The following is a 13,767-nucleotide window of genomic DNA, read 5'->3' as shown; positions in this document are numbered from 1 at the left end:
TAATGGCCTTTTTCTGTTCCAGGACCCAATCCAGCTGCTCCTGTGCAGCTGGTTGCTATGTCTCCCCAGTCCCCTTTGCTCAGTTTCTCAGTCCTTCCTCATTATTTTTATGACCCTGACAGTTTTAGAGTATTGGTCAGATATTTTGTAGAATGTCCCTCAATTTGGAATTCTCTGATGTTTTCTTGTGGTTAGACAGGGATCATGAGTTCAGGGAAGAGTGTCATAGAGGGAAAGTGCTCTCCTCACATCATAGCAGGGGGTGCATGTTATCAACCTGACTGAACAACAGTGATATCAACCTTTCTGTTCTCGTTTTTGACCATTCATTAGACCTTTCAATAACCTGCCTTGTTCTTTATTGATTTTTATAGTTTCCTAGTTGCTTCTTATTTTACCAGATCCTGGAAGGCTTATCTTTTTCTGTGTTCTGGTATTTGTGTCTTTTTGTTTTTTTATATGCTTTAAGTTTTATTTTCTTTAATGCTCTAGCTCTTGTTTTTTTACATGTTCTCTTTTGGTGGAGAAAATCTCATCACTCAGTTTTACTGACCTATTGATATTACAGCTTATGTAACCATATATGTTTTAACTTGAAAATAGCAGTGACAGAGTCAAAAACAATACCAAATTTTGTCCAAGAAACTTTGGTTAGAAATAAAGGAGGTAGACGATGTATTTTAGGAAAATGGTTAAAATATGCAATTTTTGTGCTGATGGAGTGAGCTTTACTGATGTAGACACTTTATTATCCCAGTGATGCCACCTGAAAAGACATTACAGCAAAGCACATAGTCTCTTTCAGAAGAGTTTCAAATTCAGTTACATACAGAATTCTGATCCTATATAAACTCTTAGGTTGGGTTTATTTTTGTGAAAATAGTAAGAATAGATTACATAATAAATAAGTGTTATAATTTTTGACATACTGTTGCAGACTTTAAATCACGCATAGTCGGAGACACTTTAAACAAGATAGTCTAAGCATTGTTTGGAGGGATGAACTGATGTAAAATTGCTGTTTCACTTGTATTATATTTGTTTTCACTCTCAGTTGTTCTGGATTCTCTAGGAACAGGTATCCTATAATATTCCAATAGATGAGAAGCTGTACACTGTGCACCTAAAGCCAAGGTAATTTTTTATTCTTCAGTTTTGGATTTTTAAAAAAAATTTTTATTTGAGTTTGTGAACTTACAATACATTTTTTGTTCTAATACGTCTGGTGGTCTTTTGTGAATGGTGGGGGGCAGTCAGGAACAGAAAGAAGAGGACCTCACCTCCTGAAGATTTATCCATACAATGCCAAGTTGACAGAAGCTTCAGGACCTACATAATCAGGGCCGTATGTCACAATAAGAAGTAACTCTCTGACTGATTGTATCAGCTGGGGTCTGATCAGTGAGACAGGCCCACAGCCAGGGATATGGAATAAGGGATTTAATACAGAAATTGGATCATAATTGAGGGAGCTGTGAGTAGTTTATGGAAAATAGTACCATCCTTGTACCATTCTTCAGAGAATTGAGAAAATAACTGAAATAGGTTTCTGTAGCGTTTGACTCTCAGGTGGATACCCAGTTGAGAAAGGTTGGCTTGGAAGCAATTTGTGACTTTTGTGAGGGCAGTTTCAGTTACATTTTGGGTGTTGAGCTATAGACTGCATGGTGTTAGGGAGGGGTGTATTGTGGGAAACTGAAAGCAGTAAGTGTAAGTAACTTTTTCAAAAATGTTCAGCAGAGAAGACTGGAGGCTCAAATGAATGCTTTTTAAGAAAGAAGAAACATTTTTTTGGTTGAGGGCAGGTATCTTAGAGGGAGATAGGTAAACAAGTGATTGACTATGTAAGATGTCAAACAATGGCTTTGAGTAAAAGAGTTAATCTCTTTTACACAGATGGGAAGAAGAATATGGTAAATGACCGCCCAAAGGACTTTTAAGTGTATAAGAGGGAAAGTGATTTGAACATCTTATCAGGACTCTAAACAGAGGTAGTAAACATAGGGACTGGAGCATGGGAGATGGATAAAGCATGTGGATACTGTGTTGGGAAATTACCTGCATGATGATAGGACCGCATAATAACAATCAAAAAGCTATTACAAATACTTATTATGAGAAATAATGCGAAGCAGAACTGTGACTATGTAGTTGGATTTTGTTTTTTTAAGCTGAACTGAGGTGGCAAAAAAAAATATTAGCTAGCAGATTGGATCTATTGGTGGCGGAGATTTGGTGGGACAGTGAGGAGAAGGGGAACAGATCCGAGTCAGGGGAAGTATGTACTCATTTTTGGAAAAGTTGAGTTTGAAGCGCTTGTGGGACACTCCAGGAGAAATGTCCAGGGGGCAGTTAGGTTTAGTTGAGAATGTTGGAGCGGGGTGTGGGGTGCAAAGCCATCTTTTGTAAAGGTATAAATGAAGCACCAGAAATGAACAAGACAATCTGCAGAGGTGGGGCAAATGTTAAAGGTGAGAAGGAAAAATAATCCAGAATCGAATGCAGTGGAAACCTTTAAGGGAGAAAGCAAGGACCCAGAGGAAGGGACTTACAAAAGACAGAAAGACCCGAGGGAAACCCAGGAGTGGCAGAACTGAAACTGAAGAGAAGGTGGTTGAAGGAAGGTGCTCGGCAGCATAAAGTGGGTCAAAGTAGTTCTACCTGACTTCAAACTGGCTTTTGGGTCTGACTCTTCGGGGGTTAGTAGTAACCTCTATGAGATGGTTTTGGGGAGGATTCCAAGAGAAGCTAGTCTGAGTGGTCTAGTGATGTCACATTGAATTGTGAGCGTAACTGAAACAGCATAATAACTATGGGGGCTGATTCCAGGGACAGTTGATCTTAGGCTTGTATTTTCAGATTAATAAGACTTTTACATAATACTCTTCCACTTCAGTATGAAGGATAATATGTATGTATGATAGTAAAATTTAGAAAGAACGGAAGGACAGAAAACTCATAATCCTGTATCAAGTACATGTCTGGAAATTTTTAAATGCTTTTCTCTCATCTTGTAGTCTCTTTTTGTTATTTGCATTTAAAAAGTCCACTAAAATAGTAAAATTATTTTGAGTAAATGTGTATTTCTTTGGATAAAATTGTATGTCAGAAGAAAATACTGCCTCTGTCAGGGTTTGACATACTTGTTCTCTAAAGGCTTGGACAGCAAATATTTTAGGCTTTGAGAGCTATACTATCTCTGTTCAAATAACTCAATCTGCTGTTGTAGCATGAAAGCATATATACATATATGAACAGCTGTGGTTGTGTACACAAAACTTCATTTAGTTTGCTGACCACTGCTTTTTATGTTTCAAAAAGAATAAGCTTTAAAATTCTCTTTTTTATATTCAGATATTTTTTAGCAGATAATTTCATGGTTTATTTGTATAAACAAGAATCTGTGAGTTCTTATTCTCCAAATATTCAGGTAAGATTAAATTCTATATTTTACAGAGTTTTAAAACCTTTTTTACATGGATTAAATGCTTTCCTAATACAGAAGACTCTATTCCAAAGGGATATAGTAAATAGATCTACTTATATTGCCTCATTTCCTCCATTATTAGGCTTTCCTAAAATTTTGGGAAAGACAAACTAGATTGCCTTAAAACCTTCACTCTGTTTAGAACATAGGCACTAATTAATCAGTTTGCATTTTTTTGAGTGAATGAATATAAAATTTAAGAACAATGAAATCAACAAATATTACTGGACACAGAATCATACTTTGAAAACCTTTCCTTTTTTTAACCCCCATCCCTTCCAGTAATAAATACTATTGACTCTCTCAAATTATGTATACAGAATCCACCCTCTTCCTCTGCCTCCATCCTCTGATAACCCTCTTTCCTAAGTAACCATCATATCTAGTTTGGATTATTGTCATAATCTCTCTGTTCTCACCCACTGCCATCTCCTGAGTCAGTTCTTAACATGGCAGCCCAATTGATCCTATTAAAACAGAGTCAGATCTCACATAGCTTCTCTGCTCAAAGCCCTCCATGGGATAATCTATCAATTACGAAGTGAAAACCAAAGTTACTAATAATGCTTCTTACCTTAAGGACACACTTCCTGTATTAGTACAGCTTCAGAAACATTCTTTGGTTTCTGTTGATATGATGTATCTTTTTCTAGCTCTTTAATCTTCCTATGCCCTTACATTTTTAGCAAAATACTAGATTTTTAAAGAAATTCAGATTCACAATCTTTGTCTTTTAATTGATAACCTAAAATTATATACTGGGAAATAATTTTACCTAAAATATTGGTTACCACTTTGGAAGCAGGGTGTAAAATAATAACCCTAAGTATTAATCTGAACAGTAGCTAATATAGTAAAAGTGGAAAATACAGGGAGACTTCTGAATGTCACTTAATTCATACCGATAGAAGCCATGGAGACAGTGAACTATATTCAGAAAATTCTATCAAGCATAAAAGTAAGAAATCATTAGGAAGTTTTATCAGTTCCTAAGTAACAACTTACTTTTTTTCCTCCTAGACTCACTGCTACTACCAAGGGTACATAGAAGGATATCCGAATTCTGTTGTTTCACTCAGCGTGTGCTCTGGACTGAGGTTCTGTATTTTCTGTTGTTGACATGTGAACACCATAGTTATGATATTTGACTGCAGTGAATTAGTTGTGTTTATGTTACATGTAGAGCTAGAAGAGGATCCCCATTGTGCAGAATATTCAGAGATATCATCCTCTGAACATGTTTTTTTTCTTACTTCTCTTCACTTTCCCCACTGACCAGAGACATTTCAACTTCCTTGGGGGTTTGGATTTCCTAGTCTCCTTGCTCTGTGTCTTGTTTTTTTCTTAACTACAGAAATGACAATTGAATGTGCTTGACTATGGCAAGTTGGAAGAGCTGAGTTTAGGATAGCTTATTTTTTCAGCAAATAGAGTATTTTTGATACCATATACCAGATACTAGCCTATTGTTTGGAGATATGAAGATAAACAAGACATGCTTTTTTTCAAGGAAAGCCATCTTTAGAGAGAACTGGAAAATTCTACAAAAACAACTGATTGCTAATGCAGTGCTCATATTTTACTAATAATATTATTGTCTTAAACTTTCTGAGAATTGTAGGATTCCTACCTTAGTGCTTAGAGTTTTCCATTCCGTGAGGAAATCCTTCACCTTCATTTTGTAACATAGAATCCTTGTTTGCACAAACAAATGTTCTTTAGTGCTTTTTATATGGGACCTTGAAATTTGTTTTTTTAGGAAGAAGTCACTTGAACTGTTACATGTATTCAGGAGAGAATAGTTATAAAACTTGCCTATTCTTTAAAATCTTGCTTTTAGTTTCTTATTCAGACTGTGCATAAACAAAATGAATGGTTTTCATAATTATTGCTAAGTTTTATTTTTATAAATTAAGTTGCTCATTTTATATATATATATATATATATATCCTTTTGTTACATAAGCAATGTAATCATTTTTCAAAAGCAGTGTCAACCAGAGAGATATACACAATTTCTGTTTATTGTTGCTTTCATTAAGTCACTGACTTGGCAGGCAGGGGAACTGCCTGGCATTTTAATGCTGTATACTTACACACCTAGCAGCTGATTACATAACTGCTGCTGCATTTATAACTACAAAGAGAGCGAAATGGAGCGCTGGCTTTGTGGATTGGAAGAGGTCTTCTGTCTCTTCAGAGTCATCTCCAAAATGCATCAAAGTACTGAGTTCAAAAATGTTCTGTACATTCTCCTCTTCCTATTCTTTCTCCTAAACCACTGCCTCCTCTGCCTTCAATACTGTCTGTTTTATAATAAAGACTTGATCAAAAGAACTTAAATTTTTATCCTTCACTTTACAGAGGAATACTGCAATTTGAAAATGTTTCTTATAGAATTAGACCTCTGGAACCTACAGGTGGATTTCAGCATCTTCTTTATAAATTGAGGAATGAAAATAATGAGTCTGCAGTTCATCCTGAAAATAATTGCAGCCTAGAACAAAGCCCTATGGGCGATGGCATTTTTATAAGCGAAAAAGTGAGTTGTGTATGTTATATTGCTACTTTCAAGGTAGTCATTGCTTTTATTTAGCTTATATTTAAAAATAAATTTATTAACTTGTTTTATAGCTGTAACAAATACCTTTACTTGAGAAAATCCTAACCTTTTCGTAACCTTACAACTTCTTTTGAACTATATACATCACCTTTTTCTCCTTGTAATAATCTTTTACTTTTTATGACTAATTTTAATTTAAATTTTTATTTTGTTTATTACATGCTTCAACTTTTCAATATTTAGAAGTGTATATTCAATATAAACTTAAACTTGGTTACTGCTTTTGCCTCTGTATTCCTGGAAGTTTTTCCGTGAATGGTGTTGATACGTCATAGTCCACAGGATAAGGATGATAGAAACATAGCAAAGCAATAAGGTAGAATGAGCCCTACTCTTGAAGACTTCACGAGACTGTCACCATACCTCTTCAGATTTTTATGTGAGGGAGAAATGAACTCCAGTCTTGTTAAATGCACTATTACTTTTTGTGTCTCTGTAATAGCTTCTAAGCCTGTAACCAAAGAATACAGGGCCCCAGCGGACGGTGAAATGTACCAAAGCTTCCGGCGCTGGCACATGCATGCTTATAACTTAGAGTGACACGTTATTAACTAAATACTGAACATTTTATTTTCTTTCTAAGAACTTAGGAGGTCTACAATGGCTTAGATCATGCAGTGTGTTGGACAGTGTTGCTGCTCTGCCCAGATCCCCTCAGATCCTTGTCTCGCTCTGTTTTTGTGGCTATAGAGCAAGAGGTTGGCACACCCTGTTTTGGTTGTGCTTTTGCTTAACATCTAGAATCTGTGACTCTTTTAAAATATTTATTTGTACTTAAATTTTTTTTCCAGTTTTATTGAGATGTAATTGGCATGTAACATTATATTAATTTAAGGTGTACGACATACTGATTTGACATTTGTATATTTTGTGAAATGAATACCACTGTAGGTCTAGTTAAGATCCATTACCACTCAGTTACAAATTTTTTTTCTTGTGATGAGAACTTTACCCTTAGCAACTTTCAAACATACATTAAAGTGCTGTTAACTATAGTCACCTCTGTACATTACCTTCTCAGAACTTACTTATCTTATAACAGGAAGTTTGTACCTTTTGACCCCCTTCATGCATTCACCCCTTTATCCCCACTCTGCCTCTGGTAACTAGCAATCTGTTCTCTGCACATGAAAGTTTGGTATTTTGTATTTGTTTAAACTACACATAAGTGAGATCATAGGATATTTGTCTTTATTTATCTGACTTATTTCCCTTTGCATGAGGCCCTCAGGGTCCATCTGTGTTGTCACAAATGGCAAGATTAACTCATAAGGGATGAAAGACTTGAACAAAAAACCCCAAACCATAAAACTCTGTGAAGAAACATAGGTAGTAAGCTCCTTGGTGTAGGTCTTGATGATGATTTTTTAAATCTGACACCAAAAAGCAAAAGCAACAAAAGCATAAGTAAATAAGTGAGGCTGCAACATCCATAAGAGCTGCTGCACAACAAAGGAAACTATCAACAAAGTGAAAAGACAACTTACTGATGGGAGAAAATATTTGCAGATTTTATCTCTGATAAGGGACTAGTATTAAAAATGCATAAAGAAATTATATGACTCAAAAGCAAGAAAACAAACAACCCAGTTAAAAACTGGACAGAAGATCTGAATAGACAGTTTGCCAAAGGAGATTCACAGATGGCCAACAGACACAGGAAAGATGCTCCACATGGCTAGTCATAAGGGAAACACAAATCAGATCCACGATGAGATATCGCCTCACCTCAGTCAGAGTGGCTGATGCACCAAGACAAGAAATAAGCAAGTGTTGGTGAGGATGTGGAGGGAAGGGACCAGTCGTGCACTGTTGGTGGGAATGTAATTGGTGCAGCCACCAAGGAAAACAGTATGGAGGTTTCTCAAAGTATTAAAAAGAGAGCTACTTTTTAAAAGAGATCCAGCAGTTCCAATTCTGGGTATTTATTCATAGGAAATGAAATCAGTATCTTGAAGAGATCTCTACACTCTTGTGCTCATTGCAGCATAATTCACAATAGCTCAGATACACAACCTTAATGTCCATTGATGGATGAAGGAGAGAGAAAATGTGACATATATAAAGGTATATAAATTTATACAATGGAATGTTGTTCATTCTAAATAAAGAAGGTAATCCTGCCATTTGTGACAATGTGGATGAAACTGGCAGATGTTATGCTAAGTGAAATAAACCAGGCACAGAAAGAAAAATACTACATGAAACTCATGTGGAATCTAAAACAGCCAGGCTCATAGACACAGAGGGTAAAACAGTCATTGCCAGGTGCTGGGGACAAAGAGAAATGGAGAAGTGTTGGTCAAAGGGTACAAAGGTCAGTTATACAAGAGGAATGTTCTGATTTAATATACAATAATGTGACGGTAGTTAGTAGCATATTATAAACTGGAAATTTGCTAAGGGGGTTGATCTTCTGTGTTCTCACCAAAAAAAGAAAATAAAATGGTTACAATGTGAGGTGGATATGTTAATTAGCTTGAATGTGGCAATTATTTCACAGTGTATATATATTTGTGAAAACATCAAGTCTTATGCATTATTTGTAAATATAATTTTTATTTGTCAGTTATACCTCAGTAAGGGTGAAAAGACTGTGAAAGTTCAGAATAAACAATTTATGAAAATTTTACATTTTTAAATACTGTTTTTCTTTTTTCTAGTCAGAATCAGCTACTCAAAATTTAATTCCTCTTTATCTAGAAATGCATATTGTGGTGGACAAAGTTTTGGTATGTGTTTTGCTTTTTCTTTGCATTTAAATATTTGATGTGAATGTATGATTATCCTTAATTTGAACTGAACTTAAAGATGCCAGTCTTCTTACTCACATGTCACAGAAAAGTGGAAAAATTCGCAAACTGAAAACCAGATGTTTAAAATTACACTACTTCTATCAAAAATGTTTTATTTGAAATCTTCACATAACAGTCCTGTATCACAAAATGTTTTTTGTCTTTTTTTTTTTAGCGGTACTTCCCATCAGGGCCTGTTCAATCCACAATATTTTTGAATGGTGATTATTTGTCTTAAGTGAAATTCTTGAAGCTTCTAATTTCTGTTTTAGGGTACTTGAAAAGCAGTATGCAATCTAAGGAATGTTTCACCATATATGGTACTTGTTGGTACAAAAATGATGATAGTGATACCATTTATGAGAACTGCTTTCAATAAGGTATCAAGGTTATTTTAAGCAGTTTTTGATGGTGCGCCTGTTCCAGTATGTTGTTCACCTGGTCTGAACCCACCTCTAGATCCCTGATTCCCGTAAACAATTTTAGGACCTCTGAACTTCAGGATTTGGGGTGATAATCTTGAACCCAGGCAGGTGTGTTTTTATTCCCCCTATATTTCAAAGATTTCAGAAAACAGGGGTGAAAATTCCAGGCTTTGCTGTGATGATAGCATTTGGTTGGATGGAGTCCCGCAGAGAGTATGAGTCATGCTCATTCCCCTTCTGTTCGTCGGATTGCAGAGCTTGTCAGAGAGCCAGCGTTGGGGGTCAGAGACAGATGAGATTTGAAGAAGGATATGAAAATACTTGGTTTATTGGAGTATAGGGAAAATGGTTAAGGAAACATTTAAGAAAAACTAAGATATTTCTAGTAATAATGACTAAATTTCCAGGGAATATTTTAAATTATGAAAGTAATTTTTTTCCAGGTTGACTGTTTTAAAAGCTTTTTGTCCAGATTTCCAAGTTTGCCAGCCAAAAAAATGCTCATTAAACATCCCTTTTCTATGTTCTTATACATATTTACATATTCTTTTAAAAAAGGAACATTGAGCCAGCTATGACACCTGTGTTACTAGGTGTTGGGCATGGAAAGAACAACAATGATATTGTCTTTAATTACCTCACAAATTTCAAATCAACAGCTGTAGCTTTGTAAATCTGCACCATGATTGAGGGAAGCATATGGTATATAAAAACACAGCCCAATAATGGAGAAAGACATAGAAACACACAGCTGTAACCTGGGGCACTATACCAGCATGCAAGGAGGTGTTTTAAAATGTAGGGTGTTTTTACTATATGAGGTCAACAGATCAGGAGATAGTTGCTGTTGGAAAGAGTTTGCTATTCACAGTTCCCAAGAGGAGAGGGCACAGCACGAGAAGCCAAGGTAGGTGAGGAGAGAGGGTGACAGATTCAGAGTAATACAGATTCTTATTCTAGTAACCAGCTAGGGCACAACTTGTGCAGGATCCTTGATTGTGGTTTTCGTGGGAAAGAATGTGTGAGGCCAGGTAAACAGGTTTAGGACTGGCTAGTTCGTAACAGTTCCAGTGGTTCTGGGGTACAGGGGTTGTCTCTAGTTGTCTGGTACCTGGCCTTCAGGTGATTAGGGCAAGGGAGTTAATGGCTTGGATAGGAAGAACCTCATGAAGGAGGTGGTTGGGGGCTGGGTTCGGGATTGGTTAATTTGTGTAGTAGGGGGAGGGTGGGACCAGTGAAGACTTTGTCAAAAATATTTCTTTGCAAGGGTAGGTAAATATGAGAGAAGATTCTTTTTAGAATACTGCAGGAAATTTAGGATGAGTAATACACAGGGTTGTAGAAGGTGGATGGAAAGCGATGAAATGAAGAATGGACAGTCACTGAAAAATTTTAAGCAGGGGAGTGACACGTTCATGTTTTAATTTTAGAATCATCATTTTTATAGTAGTGTAGGGACTGGATTACTGGTGGGAAAATTGGGGAAGGAGGAACCATTTAAGAGACTGTTCTAGTAATAAAGTTGGAAATTTATAAGTTAGTAGTATTAGTATAGAAAGAAAAGGACAATTTTAAAAGTTCAGTGAGGTTGAATTCAGACTTCTAAGTTGACTTGATTTATTCAGTTCACTGAATAAGTTTCTTGTGCATCATCTTGATTCCAGTTACTGTTCTGTTTATTGGGGATAGAGCAGTGAACACAACAGAAGTTCTGGTCTCATGAACATGTAGTGTAACAAAAGTGGGGGGTTATAGGTGATAATACCATTCATTAAAGTAGTGGAAATGTAAATAGGCATAGATATTGGAGGGCAGATAGTTTTGGAGGTGTTTAACTCGAGGGTCCTGTGGAACATCTAGGACATACAGTACTTTAGGGAGATGATTTATAGATATGGAATTTGGCAGTGGCACATTCCACAGAGCTCATTTCAGATTTCAACAGGTAGAAACACACTCAGTTTTGTGTGTGTGTGTGTGTGTGTGTGTAGTTTCATGCTGTAGTATTGCATATGTAGCCTTGTGTAACCATCTCCACAAGGAAGACACTCAGCAGTATCCTCACCACAGACTCCCTTACGTTAGCTCTTACAGTCACACCCATATTCCCCCGCATGCCTCCTTAACCTCTGGCAATCACCAGGCGGCTTTCATCTCTATGATTTCAGGAATATTACATACATGTCATCTCGAATACTCAGCATAAGTTCTTGAGGTTTATCCAAGCTGTTCCATATATAAACAATTAAGCTCCTTTTTATTACTGAGTAAGTAGTCCATGGTATGAATGGACTATTGTCTGTTTAACCAGTTAACCACTGAAGGACATAGAAGTTGTTTCCAGTTTGGGGCTATTATGAGTAGAACTGTTATGAACGCTCATGTGTAGGTTTTTTGTGAGCATCCAGTTTTTATTTCTTTGGGATCGAGGCCCAGAAGTATAATTGCTGGGTCATATGGGAAGAATTTTTTTATTTGTTTTGAAAGAAGCTGCCAAATAACTTTCCAGAATGGCTATATGAGTTTCCATTCCCAGCAGCATGTAGGAGTGATCTAATTTATATTCATTTCTTTTATTTATTACTGTCTGTTCTGAATTCTTCTAATCCCAAAGCAGCCTCAAATCTCTGAGAATAGATGGAGAGTAAATATCAAACATATTGCATAACAAAATATTTAAATTTAAAATTAATTCTCTTTTTCAGTATGATTACTTGGGCTCTGATAGCATGAAAGTAACAAATAAAATCATCGAAATTATTGGCCTTGTAAATTCGGTAAGTAATTTCCTTTTCATATTGGGTAGAAAAATACATACTAGTTTTAAAATTATAGTTTGAATAAACTTGATGTGGCATTTCTGAATAATTAAGTCATCCATGTAAACTGAGTGTAAAACATTGAGTTAATCTTTTTGGTTATTATAAAATAAAAAATTAATTTTTCATGTATTTATCTCTTCTGTTTTTAGATGTTTGCCCAACTTAAACTTACTGTTGTACTGACATCATTGGAATTGTGGTCAGATAAAAATAAGATTTCTACAGTTGGTGAGGCAGATGAATTATTGCATAGATTTTCAGAATGGAAAAAGTCCTATCTTACCCTACGGCCTCATGATATTGCATATTTATTCATGTAAGGATAATGTTTCAGTTTTCTTAGAAAACAAAGATCTATGATGACATAGCTTAATTTAGGGAATTGTTATTCATTTCTGACTAGTCACACTTTGATTATTCGTTATGTGCTTTTTTCAGGCCTCAAGCTCTCTTTCTAGTTGTCAGACAATAAAAAAGATAGCTGAAGTTTATTTCCATGCTTATCAACCTTTTCCTGATGAAAAGATTGAGATTTCAAGAGGTTACACAATGTCAGGACTTTTATACCTAGTGGTGTATCTAGGGTTTGAACCAACAGTTTGTAACTCCAGAGCCTATAATCTTAACCGCTATGTGAAAAGATGGGATTTATCTTATGAAGTTTATACTTTTGTTAGCGAGTTTTAATCGAAGACTTGGTAAAGTGGGTTGTTAATATTTTATCCTAAGGAAATTTATGCATGATTTAAAAATTTTAGTTTCTTCTTTAAATTAAGATTGTATATCATTGATATACAATCTTATGAAGGTTTCACATGAGCAACATTGTGGTTTCAACATTCCCCAATATTATCAAGTCCCTCCCATCCCATTGCAGTCATTGTCCACCAGCATAGTAATATGCTATAGAGTCACTATGTGTTTTCTCCATGCTGTACTGCCTTCCCTGTGACCCACCTATATTGTGTGTGCTAATTATAATGCCCCTTATTCCCCTTCTCCCTTCCTCCCCAACCCCTTCCCTTTGATAACCACTAGTCCCTTCATGGAGTCTGTGAGTCTGCTGCTGTTTTGTTCCTTCAGTTTTGCTTTGTTGTTATACTCCACAAATGCGGGAAATCATTTAGCACTTGTCTTTCTCTGCCTGGCTTATTTCACTGAGCATAATACCCTTTAGCTCCATCCATATTGTTGCAAATGATAGGATTTGTTTTCTTCTTATGGATGAATAATATTCCATTATGTATATGTACCACATCTTTATCCATTCATCTACTGATGGACACTTAGGTTGCTTCCATATCTTGGCTATTGTAAATAGTATTGCGATAAACATAGGGGTGCATATGTCTTTTTTAATTCTCTAATAATTCTTTGTATTTCTGTGGTATCTGTAGTGATTTTTCCTTTCTCATTTCTGATACTGTTTGTGTGTGTAGACTCTTTTTTCTTGATAAGTCTGGCTAGGGGTTTGTCTATTTTGTTTATTTTCTCAAAGAACCAGGTCCTGCTTTCATTGATTCTTTCTATTGTTTTATTCTTCTCAATTCTATTTATTTCTTCTCTGATCTTTATTATGTCCCTCCTTCAAGTGACTTTGGGCCTCATTTGTTCTT

The 13,767-nt window shown here is 35.8% G+C and overlaps 1 protein-coding gene across 2 annotated transcripts in view; it reads left to right on the top strand.

The window, feature by feature from the left end:
* The first annotated feature begins 500 nt into the window (after positions 1-500).
* The window catches only part of ADAM32 (ADAM metallopeptidase domain 32), a 131,499-nt gene continuing 118,232 nt past the window's right edge, over positions 501-13,767 (top strand). Inside the window, exons 1-7 of one of the 2 annotated variants that reach the window (XM_036932172.2) lie at positions 501-1,134; positions 3,355-3,430; positions 4,508-4,584; positions 5,851-6,028; positions 8,773-8,841; positions 12,035-12,106; positions 12,301-12,467. In XM_036932172.2, the coding sequence (XP_036788067.2) occupies positions 3,377-3,430; positions 4,508-4,584; positions 5,851-6,028; positions 8,773-8,841; positions 12,035-12,106; positions 12,301-12,467 (617 nt within the window). In that variant the 5' untranslated portion in view covers positions 501-1,134; positions 3,355-3,376. The remainder of the gene's footprint in view (positions 1,135-3,354; positions 3,431-4,507; positions 4,585-5,850; positions 6,029-8,772; positions 8,842-12,034; positions 12,107-12,300; positions 12,468-13,767) is intronic. The other variant, XM_057505182.1, reaches the window with a different exon arrangement.

Source organism: Manis pentadactyla, chromosome 7, assembly GCF_030020395.1.
Source record: "Manis pentadactyla isolate mManPen7 chromosome 7, mManPen7.hap1, whole genome shotgun sequence".
Classification (NCBI taxonomy): Eukaryota; Metazoa; Chordata; class Mammalia; order Pholidota; family Manidae; genus Manis; species Manis pentadactyla.
The sequence above is the reverse complement of the archived record's forward strand: the minus strand, read 5'-3'. Positions and strand labels throughout refer to the sequence as shown.